Source organism: Protopterus annectens, chromosome 4.part0 (genome assembly GCF_019279795.1).
Source record: "Protopterus annectens isolate FY-2018-M chromosome 4.part0, PAN1.0, whole genome shotgun sequence".
Lineage (NCBI taxonomy): Eukaryota > Metazoa > Chordata > Ceratodontiformes > Protopteridae > Protopterus > Protopterus annectens.
Genome location: NC_056733.1, coordinates 830,976,146 through 831,003,016, shown reverse-complemented (window position 1 = coordinate 831,003,016; position 26,871 = coordinate 830,976,146). Strand labels below are relative to the sequence as shown.

The window sequence follows — 26,871 nt, the reverse complement described above, 5'->3', positions numbered from 1 at the left end:
TGTGTCGAGAAGTTGTGTGTGTGGCAATGGGCGAGGCCTGCCAACCACTTTCTACTGGCAATGCACATTCCAGCAGAGTCCATCATTCTGGCGGACAGGCTCTGGTGGATCCTACTGATGACTCACGAAGTGGTCTTTGAACCAATCCATGGCAAACATGATCTTTCAGAAATCGGATCAGACCTGCTGCGACCTCTTTGCCTCCCCTCTTAAGTGCAGCAGGTACTTTGCCTTAATCCCTCCTCAGGGACAGTCTCCAAGGGATGCTCCAGTTCATGCTTGGTCTCCAGGTCTGCTTTGTGTTTCACCCCGCTATCCCTAATTCCCAAGTTTTTGCAGAAGGCTTCCAGGTTGAGAAGGGAAATCATCCTCTGCTCCTTTTTGGCCTTGACAAATCTGGTTCATCTATCTTTGGGCTCATCTGATCTGCCCTCCGGTGACTCTGGATTCAGCTCTGGATCTTTTATCTCACCCCTTCGGGCACCCTCACCTGGGCCTTCAAAGCCTGAAACTAACTGCATGGTTTCTCCAATTTCGATGACGGACAGACATTCCAGGCTTTCCTCCCCCTGTCCAGAAGATATTGATTTCTGCCCAGAAACCTTCCACCAGGAAGTTTTATTATAAGAGTAAGTGGAAAAGGTTTCATTATGGGCCCAAAAGAAACAGATTGACCCGTTTACGGCCCTGATCCCTATGGTTTTGGATTTCTTGGCTTGTCCTTTTTAACGCTGGGGCTAGTTTTTCCACAGTCAAGGTTCAGTTGGCTGCTGTCTCCAATTTTCATTTGGGGGCAGACACTTCATTGGCGTCATCTAAACTTTGCAAAGCTTTCTCAGGAGTACCATTTTACTTTGTCCTCCCTTTAAGGATTCTACCATCCCTTGGGATTTGACTGTCATGTTGTAGGCCCTGGTTTGTTCTCCTTTTGAACCTGCAGTCACAGTGGACTTTGTTTCTTTCTTGAAAGACTGTTTTCCTGGTGGCCATTACTTTCAGCAGGTAGAATCATGGAGTCACAAGCTCTTTTTTCCAAGTTCCCGTTTCTAATTTTTCACAAAGACAGGGCAACCTTGCACATCAATCTGTCCTTCTTGTTTAAAGTGGCTGCAGAAGCCAGTATCAATCTTTCTATTAACCTTCCTGTTTTCTTTACAAATTTTCACAATAAAGGGAAGTACACTGTTTATGTACTTGATGTGCATAGGTAGTTATGTTTCTATTGGGACACAACTAAAAATTTCAGGAAATCTGAGCATTTTTCCATATCTTTTTCTGATACCAAACAAGGTAAAGCAATCATCAAGACCTCCTTGGCAAGATGCTTGAAAGACATTATCCACTTTGTTTATTCTTCTAAGAGCATCCCTGCACCTGGTCAGATTAAGGCCCACTCTACAAGGTCTGTGGCTACCTCTCATGTCTCTATTAATGACATCTGTGCATTGGCTACATGGTCTAATCCTCATACATTCATTAATCATTATAAGTTGGACGTCATTTTCAGAAGTAGGTCTTCCATCGGGTCTGCTGTGCTCAGGAATATCCTTCCATGAGGGCCATCTGGGTTTCCTGTAGCCAGAGACTCTGTTCTGCAGGTTAATGAGTAAATAAAGATGACAACATCAGATGAAGTTATGTTCTTAACATAACTTTCCATCTGTGTTGTCTGTCTTCATTTGTCATTAACCTTCTCCACTCCTTCCCCCAGTCCTATGTTTCAAGTGACCTGATGGATGTGTCCATGGAACCACTGTTCCTGTTTGAGCTCCTGCTGATCTTTCTGTCTGTACCTTTGAAACCTTATTTGTAGCAGCCTGGGTATATATACTTAGAACAAACTTGATCTGAGGCCTTCTGGGGGAAAGGTGGTATTATGGGAAGGCAGAAGGAGCTCGAGCTTTGAATCTCAAGTTTGTGAAGTGGCCGAGTTGGTTCAGAGGGTAGAAACCGAAACCCACAGGTTAATGATGGATGAACGTAGACATCACAGATGGAATGATATGGTAAGAACATAACTTCTTTTTTTTCATCTGACCCTTGCCTCCTTGTTTCTACATTTCTCTTTTGGAAAAATTAAGCATTTTTCTGTAGACTGAAGGTATTTTGGTGGAAAAATGTTATTTCCTGTAATCTGTGTATTATGTAACAAAGCAGTATTCCTTTTAGTATGTGTTCTTTTTGCTTTACAGACATTAATTTATTTCTTTTTTTCCTTATTTGTTGCGAACTTAGTAGTTTATTTCTTTTTTTTCCCCTCTCTCTATATGCCTTGAATCCTTAGATTGCTGAATATTTATTTTCAGAATTCCAAAGTTGTCACTGATCTTATTTTGTTCAATAGGGATCAAGTAATCTTCATTAACAGTAGACACTTCCTTTCCAAACTGAGTTCTGTTTGCCCTTTGCCTAGCATCATTTGTCTTATTAGGCCAGTCATTAATATATGTAACAACAGATGTTCTTCCATGTCACAGTTGCAGTATTTATCATGTTTGGGATCTCCTGCCAAGGGTTGCCCAGCATCCGGCCAGTATACCAAAACCTTAATTAGCTAGAGAGCGTTGTACATCAGATGTATGCTTTACTTGTAAGTATAGTACTTAAAGTTGATGTACGTATACTTCCAAGTCAGAACTTCATTGCCACCAGTCGAAGTGCCGGTTTCCTATCTCTGTCTGAATGCCCATCTTGTTGCTGGTTATACTGAGCATACGTCTTTCAGGTAAGTACCCCATTGAGGCTCTTTTTTCCTTTTTTACATTGTTCAGTGGGTCCATGTCATTCAAGAAAGGGAATGTCAGTATGGGAGGCAGAGCGCCCATAAATACCACCATGATAAGTATCTGTTTTGCTTAGGAACGTTTCATGGCTGCACTCAGTGTTCCATTTGCCATGCTTTTGTACCCAAGACTTTGCATAGCTGCCTTTCCTCCCTCTCCATTTATCTTGAGAATCTGCATCTCAAGCTTTTGGACCAAGGTACCATGGCAGAATTGACTGTCCCCAAAGTACAGCCGTTGATCAAAAAGAAGGCCAAGGAGTCCAAGCTTGAGTCTGCTGCTGTCCAGCCTCTGCGGGATGTTATTCGTGAAGTGAGTTAGAACCCAGAGAAAGTTTGGCACTGCCTTCAGTTTATTCCACTGCGATGATCTCTGAGGTTGGCACAGACCCCGTCTTGCACATCCTCAGAAGCTTTCAAAATCTGCATGGATGTGGAAGGAGAAACCTTGCATGATTATATCTGAGGTGCCTAGAGGGATTCCTCAGGTACTCGTAAGGGAAGATGTGCCAGATAGCTTAAGTGAATTTAGGTAGGGGTCCAAACCTCCCCATTTTGTCTGAGCGGATGTCCCGGCTCCACTGCATAACACGTAGTACTTCTGCTAGGCCAGACCCTTGTGATAAGTCAGAACAGTCTTTCTCCCCTCGGGATGTGTGGGTCAGCTATGACCACTCACCCCATCATCCTTGCTCAGCTACAGCTGGCATCTGAGCCACTTCTCCAGATTGTGTCACCTACAACATAGTACTGGCCTTAACCATCTATGCTGCAGAGCTGTCACTCCAGTTCTTCAGTCATTAGCCTATTCTCCCTAACCTTTCCAGTTTTCTTAACAGCTCCCTGATGTTCATCGTGTTTCACTGTTGCAGTCATTACACTTGGGCTATCCTGCTGACAGGCTACCCGAAGTCGGCCTGAATTCCAAAGTATTAGTCCGGCGTCAGTTGCTGTCGCCTCTTCCCTGACGTCAGTGCGCCAGGGGTATAAAAGATGCAGCTGACGCCATTTTCTTCAGTCTTTCTTGCCGCGCGGTGCCCGAAGCAGAAGCAGTTCGCAAGTGCCGGTCGGCCGACTCCTGAGATTTTCAAAATTGAATTTCAGATTTGAAGTTTTCATTAAAGCTAAGTACCCCATTGGGGAAACTTTTTTCTTGCTCCAGACCGATGTCAGAAAAAGTTAACAATTGTATTTCTTGTGGGAAGCAAATACCTCATAAGGATTTTCACTCTTACTGTATTCCTTGCCTAGGCCCTGATCACAACATTGCTAGCTGTCGGTTTTGCGCTAGATTTAGCCAACGCACTATTAAGCGTCGGTACAATTTTGCCTTTCATTACTTTGGCTGAAGATTCAATTATATAATGCCGTCAGAACAACTGACGACCGGAGTTTATAAAAAGCACAAGGAAAAGGAAAAGGACAGGCATCCGTGGTCCAAAACCGACGAGGCTTCCGCTAAGCCAGTCGCCGGTTCTCAGTGAGGCACTTTCGCAGCCCCTGACTCTTGCTACCTCAGAGCCACAGACCACTGCCGATTCCCACGTGGAGCCAGTTAGGCCTCTGGGTACTCAAGGTATTGGACACTCAGAAATGGGTCCGGAGCCGCTGAGCAGGCATCGGCTTCTGAGGGTGTTTTCAGACCTACACAGTTATATGTAATGCCTACCTCAGCTTCCAAAGCAAAGACTAAAACAGCTCTAAAGACAAAGAAACAAGTACAGCATTCTCCTGGACAGACTTCCATACCTAAAAAACAGATGCTTAAAATGGCCGAAGACCTAATTACCTTGATCAGGGGTTCCCATCCTCCTCCTGTTAAGAGGCCTAGGCAAGAGACAGAATATGAATCTTCAGATCAGGTTTCCATTTCCTCTGACTCCTCTTCTTAGCATGAATATTCTCTTCCTCCCTATGAGGATTCTGATGCTGAAGAATCTATTCCTTCAGCCTCTCCTCCTGAGGATTTTTCTTTTGGGCAAACCCCGCATACCATGAGGGAGCACTTCCACTTGTGGAGCCAAGACTACTCAGAATCAAAGAAAAGGCTTAGAGGTTTTCTTTTACTGCCTCAGCACAGGCCTCTTGCTATTCCCCCTGTGTTAGACATTGTAGATGATGTATTTTCAGAGTCTGGCCTTTCTCCTGACTCTACCCCCTGCCCCTGTAAAACCAGACAGATGCTACAGGGTTCCAGACTCACATAAATTTCCTTATAAAAACCCTGCTGCTGATCCAGAAACTATTTCTCAGGGTCCCAAAGGGGTCAAGGCTTATACTGCAAAAAACCCTATCCCCTCTGACAGGGATTCTAGGGCACTAGACAGATGGGGGAAAGAGTTTACACTTCTGCTACTTTGGCTATGAGGGCCTTAAATTGTCAATTTCATATGCTTAAATATCAGCAATACTTAATGTCACTGCTAAAACAGAAAATGTTGGCAAATTCTGATTGTGCAGAAAATAAGGAAATGCAGGATTTATTGCATGCAACTGAACAAGTGGGAAAAGCATACATTGCAGTGTGGTTTTGATTCTCTAGAGGCCTCTTGCAGTTACGGGTCCTGTCATTAGGAGGCATGCTTGGTTAAAGGAACAGACTCTACCTGATCATGTTAAGGCAAAATTACTAGATGCTCCATTACAGCATGATACTTTATTTGGTGTCAAAGCAGAGGAGGTGTTGAAGAGAATGGAGGACAAAGCAAAATCTATGCAAACAGTAAAGGATTTCTTACAGGTACAGCCACCCAGATTTAGCAGGAAGTGGCCTACAAAGAATTGGTCCTTTCCAGTGTCAGACAGACCACAAAGAGGCAGATACAGATGCCTTAGAGGCAGATCCCAGCCCCAGGGCTCATACAGGCCTAAACAGTGGGGCGCTTCTACCTCCAAAAGCGGAGAAGACAAATCACAGCCATACAGAAAACAGTCCCAATGACTTTCCTCTGCCAGCACCAATCACTTATCTTTTGGCAGCCCCCTTAGGGGGAAAACTAACACTTTTTTCTCAAAACTGGCACATAATCACCCAGGACAAATGAGTCTTGAATATAATGTCCCAGGGCTACAGGTTCCACTTTCACACCCTGCCAAGGGCAAAAGGTATGCCAGACTTGCCACACAATCAATGGGCAGAGGCACAAAAACAAGTTTCATCCCTCATGGACATGAGGGCCTTTTAGCGAGTACCACAGCAAGAGCAGAGACAAGGATTTTACTCAAGACTTTTCTTGGTACCCAGAAAGGACAACCTGGAGACCAATACTGGACCTGTCTATTCTAAATACATTTCTGGACGTCCCAAAATTCAAAATGTTGACTTTGCATCAGCTTCTGCCCATGCTGGGCACGAAGGCTTGGCTTGTAACTTTGGACCTAAAAAGAGGCATACCTGCATGTACCAATCAGACAATCTTACAGAAGATACCTCAGATTCATAGCGGTCTCAACGCACTACCAATTCTCTGTACTGCCCTTTGTCTTATCTACTGCGCCCATGGTCTTCACAAAATGCCTGGCACCAGTAATTGCATATTGCAGACAAAGAGGAATTCAAATATATCCTTACTTGGACGATTGCCTTATTCAAGCAGAGAACAAGGACATTCTACTAGAGCACCTGGCATTTGTAAAAAGATTACTGATTTGCCTGGGGTACGCAGTAAACTCAAAGAAATCAAAATTAGTACCCTCTCAAGAGATAATATTCCTGGGTGCAAGCTTAAATACAACTGCCCAGATGGCTTATCTCACGCCAGACAAACAAAGGCAACTGACTTCTTACTTCACAGTGTTGGCAACAAAGACCCAGTTATCTGTAAGAAAAATTCTGCAGGCTTTGGGCTTCATGGCATCCTGCATTCTGCTAATACCATATGCCAAACTGCATATGAGAAAGCTACAATGGTATCTAAAAAGTGTTTGGACTCAACATTGCCACAGCCTGGAAACATTAATTGCCCTCATTCCTTGCCTTCAATAGGAGTTTCGATGGTGGGCACAGTCCTGTCACCTCAACAAGGGACAGCCATTCAACCTACCCACAGCCAGGCAGTCAATAACAACAGATGCTTCAGATTATGCCTGGGGGGCCCACATGGCAGGAAAATGTATTCAGAGCACACGGCCCTCAAGCCAAATGCATCTTCATATCAATCAAAAAGAGATGCTAGCTGTTCAGAATGCCCTGACAGCTTTCCAGGACAACTACTGATAAGGATGGACAGTACTACAGTCATGTGGTACATAAACAAGCAGGGAGGCACACATTCCTACCCCCTCTGCAGACAAGCCATGACTTTGTGGGACACAGCATTGACTTATCGAGTACATCTGCAAGCACAATTCCTGCCAGGAAAGGAAAATACTCTGGCAGACGAACTAAGCATAAACATTACGGATCCCCACAAGTGGAAACTGGATCCACAAGTCTTCAACATGATAACAAAGAAGTGGGGATGCCCAGACATAGATCTTTTTGCCTCCCCTCACAACCGCCAACTACAGAGATTCTGCACAAGGACTTATCACAAGCAAGCATGGAAAGTGGATGCCCTATCATTCAGCTGGAAATCCCTAACAGTATATGCTTTTCCTCCTCTGCTTCTCCTTCCCAAGGTACTCCTAAAGGTCAGACAAGAGAAGACAAAAATGATTCTGATTGCCCCAGACTGGCCCCGCCAGCACTGGTACCCAATCCTAAAGAGCTTGTCTCACGGCCCAGCCTGGACATTGCCTCTAATTCCTCACTTACTGACCCAACGAAACAATCAGATCCTGCACAATCAACTCAGGACCCTAGACCTGGCAGCATGGCGAATAATGTAGCCATTCAGAACACACCTCTCTCTAAAGCAGTGATGGATGTTATTTTGGAGGCCAGGAGGCCAAGCACCAGAAAATCTTATGCAGGAAAATGGAAAAAATTCTGTGCTTGGAACCAGGCACAAGGAATTGACGCGCTTGTACCAAATATTCCTCAGATTTTACAATACCTAACTGAGATGCTGGACAAAGGCCTATCCTTCTTATCAATTAAAATCCATGCCTCTGCCATTTCAGCTCATTACAATACGGAACCACCTATTTTTTCCTCATCCATTGCTAAGGCAGTACCTCAGATGGGCCAAAAACATAAGACCTCCAAGGAGAGCACCAATACCTGCATTGGGACCTCAGTTATGTCTTGGAAAAACTCACACTACTGCCTTTTGAGCCAGCCAATACAGCTGAAATAAAGTTTTTATCTTGGAAAACAGCTTTGCTCCTAGCAATAACCTCTGCAAGACGAGTCTCAGAGTTGCAGGCTCTCATGGCTGTGGAACCTTTTATCATTTTCCATCCAGACAGGGCTTCTCTGAGGACTAACCCGACATTTATGCCTAAAGTAGTGTCCAGTGTGGCCCTTAACCAAACCATTCATTTGCCTACTTTTTATCCAAAGCCACAGAATAAAGGCGAGAGACTCCTGCATTCTTTGGACATACACAGACAGCTACGCTTCTACTTGGACAGAACTAAACCTTTCAGAAAGTCTGAGCAACTTTTAGTGGCATATGCTGCAGGATCACAAGGAAAGCCTATCTCAAAGCAGACTATTTTGAAATGGATAGGCCACTGCATTCAATTCTGTTATTCACAACATGGCAAGTCAATCCCTAAGGGCATTAGGCCACATTCTACCAGAGCAGCAGCCACTTCAGCAGCTTTCCTCAGAGGGGTACCAACCAAAGACATTTTAGAGGCTGCAACTTGGAGTTCAGTGCAGTGCACACTTTCACCAAGCACTACCATTTACCTCTCTACTCTAAATCCAGAGCAGGCTTTGCCACTGCAGTTATGCAGGGCCTTATAGCCTCTCCTAATCCTATTTAGACCCAGCCACCCTACCTCAGCTTTGGGATTCAACCCAAGTGTAATGACTGCAACAGTGAAACACGATGAACATAGTACAGTTGTGTACCTACCATAAATGTAGATGTTCGAGTGTATTCACTGTTGCGGTCCAGGTTACCCATCCACCATCCCCCCTTTCTTTGCTGGGACTTATCTGTACTTCTGTATCCTATACAATCTATGTGGTGCATTTGCTTGTAGATGAAGGAAATGTTTATGTTCTTGCATGCATACTTATTGCCAAAAATGTTTAACCTACCAATTTGGGGGCACCTGACATCTGGGGCAAGAAAAACTGAAGAAAATGGCGTTGGCTGCATCTTTTATACCCCTGGCGCACTGACGTCAGGGAAGAGGCGACAGCAACCGACGTCGGACCAAGACTTTGGAATTCAGGCCGACTGCGGGTAGCCTGCCAGCAGGATAACTCAAGTGTAATGACTGCAACAGTGAATACACTCAAACATCTACATTTATGGTAGGTACACAACTGTACTTTTGAGAGTGAGTCAGAGATATTGATGAGTTCCATGTAGACCATGTCTGCTATTTCTGGCCATGGATCCATTTTGATTGTTTACCTGGAGATGAATGTTGTCTATGAAGGTAGTCTACCTTTCCTACAGAATTCTCTCCTGAATTTGCCTACCACTAGCTCTGTTTTGGCTGTCTTCATGCTTTGCTGGATTTGCTGGTTGGGATTCATCCTAGTTATTGACTCATGAAAGATGGTCATAGATGTTAAGAACCAATTATGTTCTGTACATATCAGTTAATGTACAAATGGACATCTTGGCGAGTTCCAGATGTCCACCTAACATTTTTTTTCTGCTTGATGTTCATCGTGCATACAGCTGCAGTCATAACAGATGAGTTCTCCTGCCATCAGGCGGGTCCTCGGTCAGCCGAATTCCAAAGTCTAGGTCCGGCGTCGGTTGTCGTCGCTTCTTCCCTGACTTCAGTGCGACAGGGGTATATCAGTGTGACAGGGGTATAAAAGAACCAGCCGACGCCATTTTCTCCAGTCTTTCTTGCCTTGCGGTGCCCGAAACAGAAGCAGTTCGCAAGTGCATGTCGGCCAGCTCCTGAAATTACGAAAATTTTGCAACCGAAGTCTTCTTGAAAGCTAAGTACCCCGTTGGGGAAACTTTTCTTGCCTCAGACCGATGTCAGACAAAGTTAATAATTGTATTTCATGTGGGAAGCAAATACCGCATAAGGATTTTCATTCCCTCTGCATTCCTTGCTTAGGCCCAGACCACGACGTCTCGGTCTGCCGTTTTTGTGCTACTTTCAACAAACGCACCATTAAGCGTCGGGCGGAGTTCGCTCAGCACTATTTTGGTAAAAAATTTAACTACATTATGTCGTCGGATACTCCGACTCCAGTTTTGTCTAAAAAACACAAAGATAAGGACCGACACACGAGGTCTGCAGCCTCTACTGACACCACGCCAAAGCCGACTACAGGTGGTCCGGTTCTCAGCGAGGCGCCTACGCAGCCCCTGCCTACCGACAACACTTCATTGGTGGTGTCTACTGTGCCCGAGGTCGCAGGCTCCTCGGCCCACACCCCGACTACAGATACCGAAGCCACTCCTGGTGGTGAAACTCAAAATGTAGACAGGTCTGCCTCCTCTCAAGGTATCTTCAGACCTTCCTCTTCTTTTTCTATCAAGGCTTTCACCAAGTCTAAAGCAGCCATGCATTCTAAGAGACCAGCTACACAGGGCCCTTCTTCAGGCCCCATGCCTAAAAAGCAGATGCTTAAAATGGCTGAGGATTTAATTACTCTTATCAGGGGTTCTCAACCCCCCCCCCGGACAAAAGGCCCAGAGTGGAGGAAGAATCCCCCTCCTCTGACCAGGCCTCCATTATTTCAGAGCACTCTGATGAACAGGAACATTCTTACTCCCCTTTTGAAGATTCTGATGCAGAGGAGTCCATTCCCTCTGTTTCCCCCCCAGAAGATTACTCATTTGGGGAAACCTTGCATACCTTGAAGGAACACTTCCACTGGGAAGGCCAAGAGTACTCAGACTCCAAGAAAAGGCTTAGGGATTTTCTCTTACTACCTCAGCACAGGCCTCTGGCTATACCTCCTGTCTTAGACATACTAGATGATGTGTATTTGGAGGCCTGCCTTAACCCAGACTCTTTACCTCCAGCCCCAGTCAAGACTGACAGGTACTACCGGGTTCCTGACTCACACCAATTTTTATACAAAAGCCATGCGGCTGACACAGAAACTATTTCACAGGGCCCCAAGGGAATTAGGCCTCCACTGCTAAAAATCCATTACCTTCCGAGAGAGATTCCAGTTCTTTAGAAAGGTGAGGAAAAAAGGTATACACCTCGGCCACCTTAACCATGAGGGCATTAAACTGCCAGTTCCATATGTTAAATTACCAACAGTTTCTGTTATCACAGTTGAGAAGCAAAATGTCACAACCTGAACAACCAGACTTGAAGGAGTTGCAGGATTTGATGCCTAGTGCAGATCAAGTGGGTAAACATACCTTGCAATGTGGTTTTGATGCTCTAGAGGCCTCATGTAGAGCTGCTGTTACAGGATCAGTCGTACGTAGACATGCCTGGCTCAAGGAGCAAACCTTACCAGATCATGTCAAAGCTAAATTACTAGATGCCCCTCTACAAAAGGATGTATTATTTGGTGTTAAAGCTAAGGAGGTATTAAAGAAAATGGAGGAAAAGGCTAAATCAATGCAAACAGTGAAAGATTTTCTACAGGTACAACCTCCACGTTTCAGTAGAAATTGGCCTTCCAAAAATTGGTCCTTTCCAGCCACGGACAGACCCCAAAGAGGTAGATACAGGTGCCCGAGGGGCAGAGGGCAATCTCAAGGATCGTTTAGAGGCAGACAATGGCAAGCTCCTACACAAAGAGGTGGTGAGGATAGTTCGCAGCCATTCAGAAAGCAAACCCAATGACTTTCCCATTTGCATGCCAAGCAAGGCTCAAATGGCAGCACCCTTAGGTGGAAAGCTGGCATTATTTTCAAAAAATTGGCATATTGTCACAAAAGACAAATGGATCCTGGACATTATAAACAGAGGCTACAGATTCCATTTTCACACCCTTCCAAAAATGAGAGGCATGCCAAACCTGCCACACAATCAAAGGGCAGAGGCACAAAGACAAATTTCAGATCTCATGGACATGAAAGCTATTCAAGAGGTACCTACTCAAGAACAAGGTCAAGGTTTTTATTCCAGACTATTCCTGGTACCAAGGAAGGGAAAATATTGGAGACCTATTTTGGACCTATCCATCCCAAACACATTTTTACTTGTGCCAAAATTCAAGATGCTCACATTACAGCAGCTTCTTCCCATGCTGGGCAAGGAGTCTTGGCTGGTAACATTGGACCTCAAGGAGGCATACCTGCATGTCCCAATCAGACAAAATTGCAGAAGATACCTCAGATTTCTTGCAGGTTCAACCCATTATCAATTCTCTGCATTGCCCTTTGGCTTATCTACTGCACCCAGAGTATTCACGAAATGCCTGGCATCAGTAATTGCCTACTGCAGACTTCAAGGGATACAAATATACCCATATTTGGACGATTGCCTGATCCAAGCGGACAGCAAGCACATACTTCTGAAACATCTGGCTTTTGTAATAATGTTGTTGAATTCTCTGGGATACACAGTCAACAAAAAGAAATCAAGGCTAATACCCTCTCAGAAAATAATTTTCCTGGGTGCCAACTTGGACACAAACACCCAGATGGCCTACCTCACGCCAGAGAAACAGGGCAACTAACTCAATACTTCAGAAAACTAGCAAATTTCACCAGGCTGACTGCAAGGAAAATCCTGCAGGCTCTGGGATTCATGGCATCTTGCATCCTACTTATCCCATGTGCAAAGCTGCATATGAGGAAACTTCAATGGTACCTGAAAAACCTATGGTCTCAACACAGCCACAGTTTGGAAACAATAATACCACTAATTCCATGTCTTCAAAAGGAATTTCTGTGGTGGGCTCAAGCATGCCAAAGAAACACAGGTCTCCCATTCTGCAAGCCTCAAGCAAATCAAGTCATCACAACAGACGCCTCGGACTACGCCTGGCGCACATGACAGATCGGTGCATTCAGGGCAAATGGTCCCAAAAGAAAAGCACCTTCACATCAATCAAAAGGAAATGCTAGCAGTAATAAATGCTATTATAGCTTTCAAAGACCTTCTGCATCCAGGTCAACTATTGATAAGGACAGACAACACCACAGTAATGTGGTACATAAGCAAACAGGGAGGAACCCATTCATACCCCCTATGCAGGCTGGCCATGTCACTTTGGAACATGGCTCTGGAATTACAAATCGAACTTCAAGCACAGTACTTGCCAGGCAAGGAAAGCACGCTGGCAGACAACCTAAGCAGAAATATGACAGATCCACACGAATGGAAGTTGCATCCTCAAGTTTTTACAGAGATAATTCAAGCATGGGGAAGGCCAGACATAGATCTCTTTGCCTCCCACAAAAATCACCAATTGACAAAATTCTGCTCAAGGACTTTTCATCCACAGGCCTGGAGAGTGGACGCTCTCTCTTTCAGTTGGACAACAATGACAGTTTATGCCTTTCCACCTCTTCCTCTGCTGCCCAAAGTTCTATTAAAAACCAGAGCAGACAGACCAAAGATGATTCTCATTGCTCCAGACTGGCCAAGACAGCACTGGTACCCACTCCTGAGGAGCCTGACGCATTCCCTACCATGGACCCTACCTCTAATGCCTCCTCTTCTGGCTCAGCACAGCTTCAAAACTCTTCACAGTCAGCTGAAAACACTCAATCTGCCCGCATGGAAGATTCCTTAACTTCACAACAGACCCTACTCTCCAAGGAGGTGCAGGATGTCATTTTGGAGGCCAGAAGGCCGTCTACTAGAAAAGCTTACTTCGCAAAATGGAAACGGTTTTGTGCCTGGAATGAGAAAAAGGGCCAGAATACTGGAAAACTGAATTTACCTCAAATATTACAGTATCTAGCTGAGCTGCTAAGCAGTGGACTTTCATTCTCCTCCATCAAAATCCATGCCTCAGCCATTTCTGTAGAATACAACACTGATCCACCTTTATTCTCTCACCCCTCTTAAGACAGTTCCTCAGAGGGGCTAAGAATCTAAAACCCCCAAGGAAACAACCAATACCTGCTTGCGACCTCAATTTCATTCTAGAAAAGCTGACCTTGCCTCCTTTTGAGCCAGCTGCCTCAACAGATTTGCAATATTTGTCCTGGAAAACAGCCTTCCTTCTGGCTATCACCTCAGCTCGCAGGGTATCCAAACTACAAACCCTCATGGCTGTGCAGCCTTTCATCATTTTCCATCAGGACAGAGTTTCCTTACGAACCAACCCGTCCTTTATGCCAAAGGTGGTATCCAGGGTAGCTTTGAATCAGGCTGTCCACTTACCTACCTTTTACCCTAATCCTCAAAACAAAGGGGAGAGACTACTACATTCCTTGGACATCCACAGACAGCTTTCCTTGGACATCCACAGACAGCTGCGCTATTTTTTGGACAGAACAAAGCCTTTCAGAAAATCAGAACAACTCTGTGTCCTATGCTATAGGAGCTAAAGGGAAGCCAATTTCCAAACAGACAATCTCAAAATGGATAGCCCACTGCATACGCTTTTGTTACTCTTTTCATGGTAAAACTGTCCCTGCAGGCATCAGATCTCACTCCACAAGGGCCACAGCTACCTCTGCAGCTTTCCTCAGAGGAGTTCCTACCAAAGATATTTTGGAAGCAGCCACTTGGAGTTCTGTGCATACCTTCTCCAAACACTACCACCTACCATTATACTCCAAAACTAGAACAGGCTTTGCCACTGCAGTCTTGCAGGGCATCCTGGCTCCTCCTAGTTCCACCTAGTGCCTACCACCCCTTTTTTAGCTTTGGGATTCTACCCATCTGTTATGACTGCAGCTGTATGCACGATGAACATAGTACAGTTTTGTACCTACCATAAATGTAGATGTTCGAGTGCTAATACAGCTGCAGTCCAGGTTTCCCTCCTTCCCCTCTTGGGACAGGCCTATTGGCTAACACCTCCTCATACAACCTGATTGGGGTATTCATTTATGGTGTATTTGCTTGCAACTACTGTATTTTGATTATATTGCATTGCATTATTACATAAATTTATGTATTGCCTTCCTTCTGGGGGCACCTGACATCTGGGGCAAGAAAAACTGAAGAAAATGGCGTCGGCTGGTTCTTTTATACCCCTGTCACACTGACGTCAGGGAAGAAGCAACGACAACCAACGCCGGACCTAGACTTTAGAATTCGGCCGACCGAGGACCCGCCTGACGGCAGGAGAACCCATCTGTTATGACTGCAGCTGTATTAGCACTTGAACATCTACATTTATGGTAGGTACAAAACTGTACTTTCAGCTCCTTCACCGAGCTTTGCTTGTTAGAGTTCCCTTTAATTCAGGCTGGTGTGTACTGATGTGTTACTTGTAACCGCTGTATAGTGTGTAATCTCTTAATTTTATTCCTTCGGTTTGTGGAATTGTGCTTCCTCAGTGGATCGGTGTGACGTGGAAGGCTTATGGGCTCTGTGCTGTCTTATGGCATGAAATGTAATGTTATTGTATGTGCTTTATATAGTGCATATTTACCCCCCAACTATGGTAACTTCAGAGTAAAAAAAAAATGCTTAATTGGAAAAGGGGATGTGCTTGGTTGTAGACCAATCAAGGATGATCCCCGTAATTGATAAAAGATGCAGTTTTACTGTATTGCTCTGCACAGTAACTCTGAGCAAAGAGATCGGAGTGATTCCTAAACCAGTGTCTTAGTAATTAGCTTCATATCAGAAGGCAGTCTAGCTGTATTTTGATTTGTGTAACTGTTTTAATTTAATGACAGCAGACACATATTTGTTCTTGTCAAGTACTTAAAATAGATTCTGTAATTTGGTGTATCCACATTTTAGGAGAAAATTCGGGGAAGGTTGTCATCTGGAACATGGCTCCTGTTCGCAGAGAGGATGACGAGAAGAACGAGAAGGTACCCAAAATGCTTTGCGCCATGGACAACCACTTAGGTAAGATAATGCTTCCTGCATGTACATATGTTCCATGTGAGCGTTAAGTATGTCTCTGCTTCCAAACTGTAGATAGTGTGCCACAGACCACATATGTTTATCTGTTATGTTGCTGACGAGAAATATGATGATGATCTTTGTTTCACTGTTGCAGTTATCACATTTGGGTTATCTGCCTGCAAGTAGCCCTCAGCCAACCTGAATACCAGAGTCTTCCGATTTCTGCATCGGATTCTGTCGCTCTTCCATGACGTCAGGTCGTCAGGGGTATAAAACATGCAGCCGACGCCATTACATCAGTTTTTCTTGCTGTGCGGTGCCCAAAGCAGAAGCAGTTCGCAAGTGCCAGTCAGCCGCCTCCTGAAATTTTCGTTTTTCGAGTTTCAGACCTGAAGTCTTCTAAAAGATAAGTACCTCATTGGGGATCCTTTTTTCTTGTTCTAACCAATGTCAGAAAAAATTAATAATTGTCTTGCCTGTGGAAAGCAAATACCTCACAGAGATTTTCATTCTTACTGCATCACCTGTTTAGGCAGAGACCACGACGTCCCTCGCTGTTGGTTTTGTGCCTTGTTTAATGCCCAAACTATTTGTCGTTGGGCAATTTTTGTAGTTAAATTCTTTTGCTCTTGATGATCTTACTCCGAGATGGCTTCGATAAGCCATATGACTACCGGTCTTCCGAAAAAACGTAAAAATAAAGACAGAGACAGACCGCATAGGTCCAAGGCTGCCGACACCACTAACGTTAAGCTAGTCACCAGTCAGCTGGTACTCAGTGAGGCGCTTTTGAAGCCCCTGATACCCACTTCTACAGATTCACAGGTCTCTACTGAGACCCTTTTGGAGTCCGGTATGCCGTGAGATGCTTCTTCGACTATGGAACCTGCGGATGTCTCTGCCTTGGATGGTTCCAGAGCCGCTGTGCAGGCACCGGCTTCTGAGTGTGTATTCAGGCCTTCCGATTTTCATATTAAACAGACAACTTTGTTTCAAACCAAAAATACTGAACTTCACAGGCCTAAAGTTCGCACTACGCCTAGGAAACTGATGACCAAAGTGCATTCTCAGGCCCACATGCCACAAAAACAAATGCTTAGAATGGCTGAGGACCTCATTACTTTAATTAGGGGAAGTCAACCTTCCCCCTCAAAAAGACCCAGAACTGATTTTCCTTCTGATTCTTCTGATCAGGAATCTGATAACTGTGATCCTTCTAATTACCAGGACATACCCTTATCTACCTATGAGGATTCTGATGCAGAGAATTCCATTCCCTCTGCTTCCCCTTCAGAAGACTTTTCCTTTGGTGAAACCCTGCGCACCCTTGGAGAGCATTTCTGCTGGGAGAGCCAGGACTATTCCCAGTCCAAAAAGAGACCCAGGGAATTTTTAAGCTTGCCTCAGCACAGGCCTCTAGCTATTCCTCCTGTTTTGGAAATTGTGGATGATGTCTTCTTGGAGTCCAGCCGTACCCTTGATACCTTGCCTCCAGCTCCCAGTAAACCTGACAGGTACTATAGAGTGCCTGACTCCCACAAATTCATTTTTAAGAATCCTACTGCGGATCCAGAGACCATTTCCCAGGGACCTAAAGGCATTAAGGCTACAACTGCCAAAAATCCTACCCCTTTGGACATGTATTCTAGGGCTTTAGACAGATGGGGACTTTAAATTGTCAGTTTCATATGTTAAAGTATCAGCAGCATAGTATGGAGCTAATTAAACAAAAGTTGTTGATTCCTGACTGTGCAGAATACAAAGATATACAGGAGTTAATGCATTCTGCTAACCAAGTTGGTAAACATACTTTGCAATGTGGGTTTGATGCCTTAGAAGCGTCTTGCAGGGCTACTGTCACTGGGTCTGTTCTTAGAAGGCATGCTTGGCGAACAGAACTTGCCAAATCATGTCAAAGCAAAATTACTAGATGCACCATTAAATCAAGAGCATCTATTTGGCAGTAAAGCAGAAGTCGTCCTCAAAAGAATGGAGGAGAAAGCTAAATCTATGCAAACTGTTAAAGATTTCTTACAAGTACAGCCACCTAGATTCAGAAGGCGCATTGGCCTTCAAAAAACTGGTCTTTTCCAGTCCCCTCCAGAACTTCAGTCCAAGCCCAGGGGCAGCAGATCACCAAGACTTCAGTCTCAGGTTATGCACAGATCTAAGCGATGAAGTGCTCCCACGTCCAAAACCGGGAGTAGTAAGCCACCATCCTATGGTACAATTGCACAGTGACTTATCTTTAACTCCTCTGAGCTTTGCCCAAGTACTTGCACCTTTAGGAGGGAAACTTGCCCTGCATGCCAAAAAACTGTGAATGCATTACCCAAGACAGATGGGTCTTAAACATTGTTTCCCAAGGAAACAGATTCCAGTTCTACTCACTCCCAATTCTAAGCGGCTGGCCAGACCTTCCCCCAAACCAGTGGGCAGAGGCCCAAAACCAAGTACTTTCTGTTCTCAGTATCAAGGCTATTCAACCTGTCCCAGCAGAACAAAGGGGACAAGGCTTTTATTCCAGACTTTCTGGTCCCCAGAAAAGAAAACTCCTGGCATCCTATCCTGGATCTGTCTATTCTCAACACCGTTTTGGTGGTTCCAAAATTCAAAATGCTAACTCTCCAACAGCTGCTTCCTATGCTAGCCAAGGACTCCTGGCTAATAACCCTACACTTAAAAGAAGCTTATCTGCACATCCCCATAAGGGAATCTTGCTGGAAATACCAACGCTTCAGAGCAGGCTCTATGCACTATCAGTTTTCTGCACTTCCCTTTGGCTTATCTACTGAGCCTAGGGTATTCACAAAGTGCCTAGCTCTAGCCATTGCATATTGCAGGCAGAGAAGAATTCAGATTTACCCATACTTGGAACATTGCCTGATTAAGACGGACAGTCAGGAATTGCTACTTCAGCACCTGGCATTTGTAAAGTGATTTCTAACTTCGCTGGGGTACACCATCAACGAAAAGAAGTCACAGCTGGTACCCAGCCAACAGATTGTATTCCTGGGAGCAAGCTTGAACACAACTTCCCAGATGGCATTCCTCACTCCAGAAAAAAAAATTTATTTGACAAACTACTTCAATCTACTGGCCACCAAAACCCGGCTATCTGCAAGAAAAATACTGCAAGCCCTAGGGTTCATGGCCTGTTGCATTCTACTAATTCCATATGCAAGACTGTGTATGAGGAAACTTCACTGGTACTTAAAGTCTCTGGTGTCAACATTCTCAGGACCTGGAAACAATGATTCCTGTCATTCCTTGCCTAAGGACAGAGTTCCTTTGGTAGGCAGAGGCCTGCAACCACAACAAGGGACTCCCTTTCACTCAACCCCTTGCCGCCCAAACCCTAACAACAGACGCATCAGACTATGCATGGGGGGCTCGCATGGAAGGGCAGTGCATTCAGGGCAAATGGAACCCAAAGCAAATGCACCTGCATATCAGTCAAAAAGAAATGTTAGCTGTACAGAGTGCTCTGACAGCCTTCAAAGGCCTTATTCTTCCAGGACAGCTATTGGTACATAAACTAGCAAGGGGGGGGGGGGGCCTTTCCTACCCACTCTGCAGACTACCCCGTGGCTCTGTGGAACACAGCCTTGAGCAACCAAGTGCACCTACAAGCTCAATTCCTGCCAGGCAAACTAAATTCACTGGCAGACAACTTAAGCAGAAATCTCATGGACCCACACGTGTGGAAACTGGAACCCAAAATATTCAAGCTTTTGAGGAACAGGTAGGGGACCCCAGAGGTGGACCTTTTTGCTTCCCCTCAGAACTATCAGTTAAACAAATATTCCACACGAACTCCCCACAGCCAAGCTTGGAAGGTGGATGCCATGTCCTTCACCTGGGAAAGCCTCTCAGTCTGTGCCTTTCCCCCTCTGCCCCTCCTCTTGAAGGTTCTACTAAAAATCAAACAGGACAACCCAAGGACAGTCCTGACTACACCAGACTGGCCACGCCAGCACTGGTACCCTCTTTGGTGCAGTCCGACAGTGCTACAACCATGGCACCTGCCTCAGACTCCTTCCCTAACTAAACTAAAACAGTTCCGGAGAGGTGCCAAAATTTAAGACCCCCCCCCAGGAGAGCTCACACTCAAGCCTGGGACCTTAACTTTGTATTGGAAAAGCTCACACTTCCGCACTTTGAATCTGCTTCTACAGCAGAGTTAAAATTCCTCTCCTTTAAATTAAAACAGCTTTACTTCTAGCCATCACTTCAGCAAGAAGAGTGTCTGAATTGCAGGCCCTTATGGCAGTGGAACCTTTCATTATCTTCCATGTGAACAGGGTTTCCCTTAGGACTTAGCCCATCTTTTATGCCCAAGGTGGTGTCTAGTGTGGCTTTAAACCAGTCCATTCATTTGCCAACTTTTTTCCCTAATCCTCAGAATAAAGGGGAAAGGATCCTTAATTCTCTGGATGTGCACAGGCAGCTTAGGTTGCGTCTGGACAGGACTAAGCCTCTCAGAAAATCTGACCAGCTGCCAGTCAGCTTTGCTGCAGGGGCAGAGGGCAAGGCCATTTCAAATCAAACCATTCCTAAATGGATAGCACACTGCATCCATTTTTGCTACAAGCACCATGGGAAGCCTACCCCACAGGGGATCAGAACTCATTCCACTAGGGCTACATCTACCTCTACAGCATTTTTCAGAGGAGTCCCTACCAGGGACATTCTGGAAGTTGCAAACTGGAGCTCTGTACACACTTTCACCAAGCACTACCACTTGCCTATCTTTTCTAAATCCAGAGCTGAATTTGCCACAACAGTCTTACAGGGGCTGATTGCCAGCCCTAATGCTTCTTAACTACCTCCACCCTTCCTTAGCTTTGGGAATCAACCCAAATGTGATGACTGCAACAGTGAAACATGAACATAGTACAGTTGTGTACACTTAGCATAAATGTAGATGTTTGAGTGTATTCACTGTTGCAGTCCTGATTACCCTCCTTTCAGCCTCTTGACTTCTCTTTGCTTCTACCTATCCTTTTTGGTTTGGCATATCTTATACCATGTGTATTTGCTTTTTGCTGGGGGTGTTCCATACCATATAATTGCTTCCTATTTTGGGGCACCTGACATCTGGGTCAAGAAAAACTGATATAATGGCATCGGCTACATGTTTTATATCCCTGACGCCATGGAAGAGAAACAGCATCCAAAGCAGAAATCCCAAGACTCTGGTATTCAGGCCGGCTGAGGGCTACCTGCAGGCAGGTAATAACCCAAATGTGATGACTGCAACAGTGAATACACTCAACATCTACATTTATGGTAAGTGTACACAACTGTACTATCTTAACCCACTGTAAGTTCATTTTCTTTGTGATGCCAACTGCTGTATCCAGAGCACTTCATAACAACCAAACCTTGTCATAGATACTGGGATTTGTATATGTGAAGTAGTGCAACAGTACAGGTGCTGAGATTCTTGCATGATGGGTACTTAATGACCGCTGATACTGCTACAGGTACTAGAATTTGTATATGCAGAGCTGTGTGCTACCACCATGCCTGAGTTTATGTGAATCCCATCACTTTTTCTGGTATTGGGCCTGAGATTTCTAGTTCCAGTGCATTGCACCATAGTGATATAGGTTTATCTAGTAAATTTGTCTGTGCAGAGCTATGCATTCTGGCAGAGCATGATGCAGCTGCTGGGATTTGAGTATGTGGTGCACTAAACGTGTGCTTTTACATGTGCTGGCATTTTACCAAAACAGAGCCTTGAACCGGTGGGTATGTTTGCAGTGCACCACTATGAGCCTTGTACAAAAGTTGGGATGTGTGTATATGGAGCAACCAAGACAATCTTGGATTGTGTATGTGGTACAGTGCAATACACTGAACCTTGTGAGTTTGTTGGGATTTGTGTTTGTAGTCCTCACCACAAGTTTTGAACAGGTGTTGATATGTTTATGTTGTTAAGTATCCTATCATGAACTTTTTACATGTGCTAGGATTTAAGAGGATAGGATAATGCACCATCATAAGCTTGTATAAGTGCTGGGATTTGTGTATGTGGTGCAGCGCACCACCATGAGCCTGTCAAAAGTATGCATTTGCACTATCATGTGCCTGTACAGGTCCTGGGATTTGTGTATACAGATCTTGCACCACCACAGGTACGGATGCTAATGACCACTTTGCTTGATAAAAGTACTAATTGTCTGGGATGTATAGAATTTTAGTTTTGAATGAACCAAGATTCTCACTGTGTGAAACATGGTGCACCACTTCTGTTTAGCACGGATAACAGTTGCAAGTCTAGTAAAAATGTTGAAAGCTGCATTTGTGTATTGGGAGTATTGTGATGTTAACTGCCGCCAGTATTTGATGTGGAGAATGTGAAGCATTACCATTGTACTTGGCTTTTGAGTTTTGGTTTGTGAATCATTTTTGATGTTCATCGTGTTTCAATGTTGCAGTCATCACTGTAGGGTTCTTCCTGCCGGCAGGCAGCCCTCGGTCGGCCAGAATCCCAAAGTCTGGGTCCGACGTCGGCTGTTCAGTCATGCTCCCTGACGTCAGAGCGCTTGGAGTACAAAGCTGCCAGCCGACGCCATGATGTTCATCGTGCATACAGCTGCAGTCATAACAGATGGGTTCTCCTGCCATCAGGCGGGTCTTCGGTCAGCCGAATTCCAAAGTCTAGGTCTGGCGTCGGTTGTCGTCGCTTCTTCCCTGATGTCAGTGCGACAGGGGTATAAAGGAACCAGCTAACGCCATTTTCTCCAGTCTTTCTTGCCGCGCGGTGCCCGAAGCAGAAGTAGTTCGCAAGTGCCGGTCGGCCAGCTCCTGAAATTACGAAAATTTTGAAACTCTCATAGACATGAAAGCTATTCAAGAGGTACCTACGCACGAGCAAGGTCAAGGTTTTTATTCCACACTATTCCTGGTACCAAGGAAGGGAAAAGATTGGAGACCTATTTTGGACCTATCCATCCTAAATACATTTCTACTTGTACCAAAATTCAGGATGCTCACTCTACAGCAGCTTCTTCCCATGCTGGGCAAGGAGTCTTGGCTGGTAACATTGGACCTCAAGGAGGCATTCCTGCATGTCCCAATCAGACAAAATTGCAGAAGATACCTCAGATTTCTTGCAGGTTCAACCCATTATCAATTCTCTGCATTGCCCTTTGGCTTATCTACTGCGCCCAGAGTATTCACGAAATGCCTGGCATCAGTAATTGCCTACTGCAGACTTCAAGGGATACAAATATACCCCTATTTGGACGACTGCCTGATCCAAGTGGACAGCAAGTACATTCTTCTGAAACATCTGGCTTATGTAATAATGTTGTTGAACTCTCTGGGATACACAGTCAACAAAAAGAAATCAAGGCTAATACCCTCTCGGAAAATAATTTTCCTGGGTGCCAACTTGGACACAAACACCCAGATGGCCTACCTCATGCCAGAGAAGCAGGGGCAACTAACTCGATACTTCAGAGCACTAGCAAATTGCACCAGGCTGACTGCAAGGAAAATCCTGCAGGCTCTGGGATTCATGGCATCTTGCATCTTACTAATCCCATGTGCAAAGCTGCATATGAGGAAACTTCAATGGTACCTGAAAAACCTATGGTCTCAACACAGCCACAGTTTGGAAACAATAATACCACTAATTCCATGTCTTCAAAAGGAATTTCTGTGGTGGGCTCAAGCATGCCAAACAAACACAGGTCTTCCATTCAGCAAGCCTCAAGCAAATCAAGTCATCACAACAGACGCCTCGGACTACGCCTGGGGGGTGCACATGACAGATCGGTGCATTCAGGGCAAATGGTCCCAAAAAGAAAAGCACCTTCACATCAATCAAAAGGAAATGCTAGCAGTAATAAATGCTATTATAGCTTTCAAAGACCTTCTGCGACCAGGTCAACTATTGATAAGAACGGACAACACCACAGTGATTTGGTACATAAACAAACAGGGAGGAACACATTCATACCCCCTATGCAGACTGGCCATGTCACTTTAGAAATTGGCCATGGACTTACAAATCGAACTACAAGCACAGTACTTGCCAGGCAAGGAAAACACCCTGGCAGACAACCTAAGCAGAAATATGACAGATCCACACGAATGGAAGTTGCATCCAAAAGTTTTTACAGAGATAATCCAAGCATGGGGAAGGCCAGACATAGATCTCTTTGCCTCCCACAAAAATCACCAATTGACAAAATTCTGCTCAAGGATTTTCCATCCAAAGGCCTGGAGAGTGGACGCTCTCTCTTTCAGTTGGACATCAATGACAGTTTATGCCTTCCCACCTCTTCCTCTGTTGCCCAAAATTCTATTGAAAACCAGAGCAGACAGACCAAAGATGATTCTCATTGCTCCAGACTGGCCAAGACAACACTGGTACCCACTCCTGAGGAGCCTGACGCATTCCCCACCATGGACCCTGCCTCTAATGCCTCTTCTCCTGACTCAGCACAGCTTCAAAACTCTTCACAGCCAGCTAAAAACACTCAATCTAGCCGCATGGAAGATTCCTTAGCATCACAACAGACCCTACTCTCCAAGGAGGTGCAAGATGTCATTTTGGAGGCCAGAAGGCCGTCAACTAGAAAAGCTTACTCCGCAAAATGGAAACAGTTTTGTGTCTGGAATGAGAAAAACTGAATTTACCTCAAATATTACAGTATCTAGCTGAGCTGCTAAGCAGTGGACTTTCATTCTCCTCCATCAAAATCCATGCCTCAGCCATTTCTGCAGAATACAACACTGATCCACCCTTATTCTCTCACCCTCTCTTAAGACAGTTCCTCAGAGGGGCTAACAATCTAAAACCCCCAAGGAAATGACCAATACCTGCTTGGGATCTCAATTTCATTCTGGAAAAACTGACCTTGCCTCCTTTTGAGCCAGCTGCCTCATCAGATTTGCAATATTTGTCCTGGAAAACGGCTTTCCTTCTGGCTATTACCTCAGCTCGTAGAGTTTCAGAACTGCAAGCTCTCATGGCTGTGCAGCCTTTTATCATCTTCTATCAGGACAGAGTTTCCTTACGAACCAACCCGTCCTTTATGCCAAAAGTGGTATCCAGGGTAGCTTTGAATCAGGCCATACACTTACCTACCTTTTATCCTAATCCTCAAAACAAAGGGGAGAGATTACTACATTCCTTGGACATCCACAGACAACTGCGTTATTATTTGGACAGAACAAAGCCTTTCAGAAAATCAGAACAGCTCTTTGTGTCCTATGCTATAGGAGCTCAAGGAAAGCCAATTTCAAAACAGACAATCTCAAAATGGATAGCCCACTGCATACGCTTTTGCTATTGTTTTCATGGCAAAACTGTACCTACAGGCATCAGATCTCACTCCACAAGGGCCACAGCTACCTCTGCAGCTTTCCTCAGAGGAGTTCCTACCAAAGATATTTTGGAAGCAGCCACTTGGAGTTCTGTGCATACCTTCTCCAAGCACTACCACCTACCATTATACTCCAAAATTAGAGCAGGCTTTGCCACTGCAGTCTTGCAGGGCATCCTGGCTCCTCCTAGTTCCACCTAGTGCCTACCACCCCTTTCTTAGCTTTGGGATTCTACCCATCTGTTATGACTGCAGCTGTATGCACGATGAACATAGTACAGTTTTGTACCTACCATAAATGTAGATGTTCGAGTGCTAATACAGCTGCAGTCCAGGTTTCCCTCCCTCCTTCCCCTCTTGGGACAGGCCTATTGGCTAACACCTCCTCATACAACCTGATTGGGGTATTCATTTATGGTGTATTTGCTTGCATCTACTGTATTTTGATTTTATTGCATTGCTTTATTACACAAATTTATGTATTGCCTTCATTCTGGGGGCACCTGACATCTGGGCCAAGAAAAACTGAAGAAAATGGCGTCGGCTGGTTCCTTTATACTCCTGTCGCACTGACGTCAGGGAAGAAGCGACGACAACCGACGCCGGACCTAGACTTTGGAATTTGGCCGACCGAGGACCCGCCTGACGGCAGGAGAACCCATCTGTTATGACTGCAGCTGTATTAGCGCTCGAACATCTACATTTATGGTGGGTACAAAACTGTACTTTCTCCAGTCTTTCTTGCCGTGCGGTGAAAGCAGTTCGCAAGTGCCGGTCGGCTGTCTCCTGATATTTTTTTGTGCTTCAGTCCGAAGACTTACATCTTCTTCTCAAAGCTAAGTACCCCGTTGAGGAAACTTTTTTCTTGCTCCAGTCCGATGTCAGAAAAAGTTAATAATTGCATTTCTTGTGGGAAGCAAATACCTCATAAGGATTTCCATTCTTACTGTATTCCTTGTTTAGGCCCTGACCACGACGTAGCTAGTTGTCTATTTTGTGCTAGATTTAACCAACGTACGATTAAGCGAAGGTACGATTTTGCTTTTCACTACTTTGATAGGCGATTTAATTATAAAATGTCGTCGGACGCACTTCCGACTACCGGAGTTCTCAAACAACGCAAGGATAAGGACAGGCCTTCGAGGTCCAAATCAGACGACGTTTTACAAGCAGAGCCAGCTACAGGTTCGGCCGTCGTCAGTGAGGCGCTTTCGCAGCCCCTGACGTCGGCCATTTCAGAACCGATTGCTGAAACGGACTCCCACGAGGAGCCAACTAGGCCTTTGAGCACTCCAGTTGCAGGACCTTCGGACAATGCTCCCTCGGATGGTTCCGGAGCCGCAGTGCAGGTACTGGCTTCCGAGGGGGTTTTCAGGCCTACACAGCTTCTGATAAAGGCAAAGCCAAAGACAAAGGCAAAGACTCCTTCTAAATCTAAGACACCAGCCCAGGCCTCTTCTGATCCGGGACCCAAATCTCAGAAACAGCTACTTAAAATGGCGGAGGACTTACTAACCATGATAAGGGGTTCACATCCCCCTCCAGACAAAAGGCCAAGGCTAGAATTGGATTATGAATGTTCTGATCAAGCATCTATTTCTTCAGTGTCTTCCTCTGGACAGGAATATTCTTTCCCTCCTTATGAGGATTCTGATGCTGAGGAATCCATTCCATCAGCTTCTCCCCCTGAGGATTTTTCTTTTGGGGAAACTTTACATGACATGAGGGAACATTTTCACTGGGAAG

At 45.0% G+C, this 26,871-nt stretch overlaps 1 protein-coding gene across 1 annotated transcript in view; it reads left to right on the top strand.

The window, feature by feature from the left end:
* LOC122800348 (protein HIRA) overlaps window positions 1-26,871 on the top strand; it is a 1,504,941-nt gene that overhangs the window by 59,995 nt on the left and 1,418,075 nt on the right. The window contains exon 3 of the mRNA XM_044069797.1: window positions 15,668-15,778. Within this exon, the coding sequence (XP_043925732.1) occupies window positions 15,668-15,778 (111 nt within the window). The remainder of the gene's footprint in view (window positions 1-15,667; window positions 15,779-26,871) is intronic.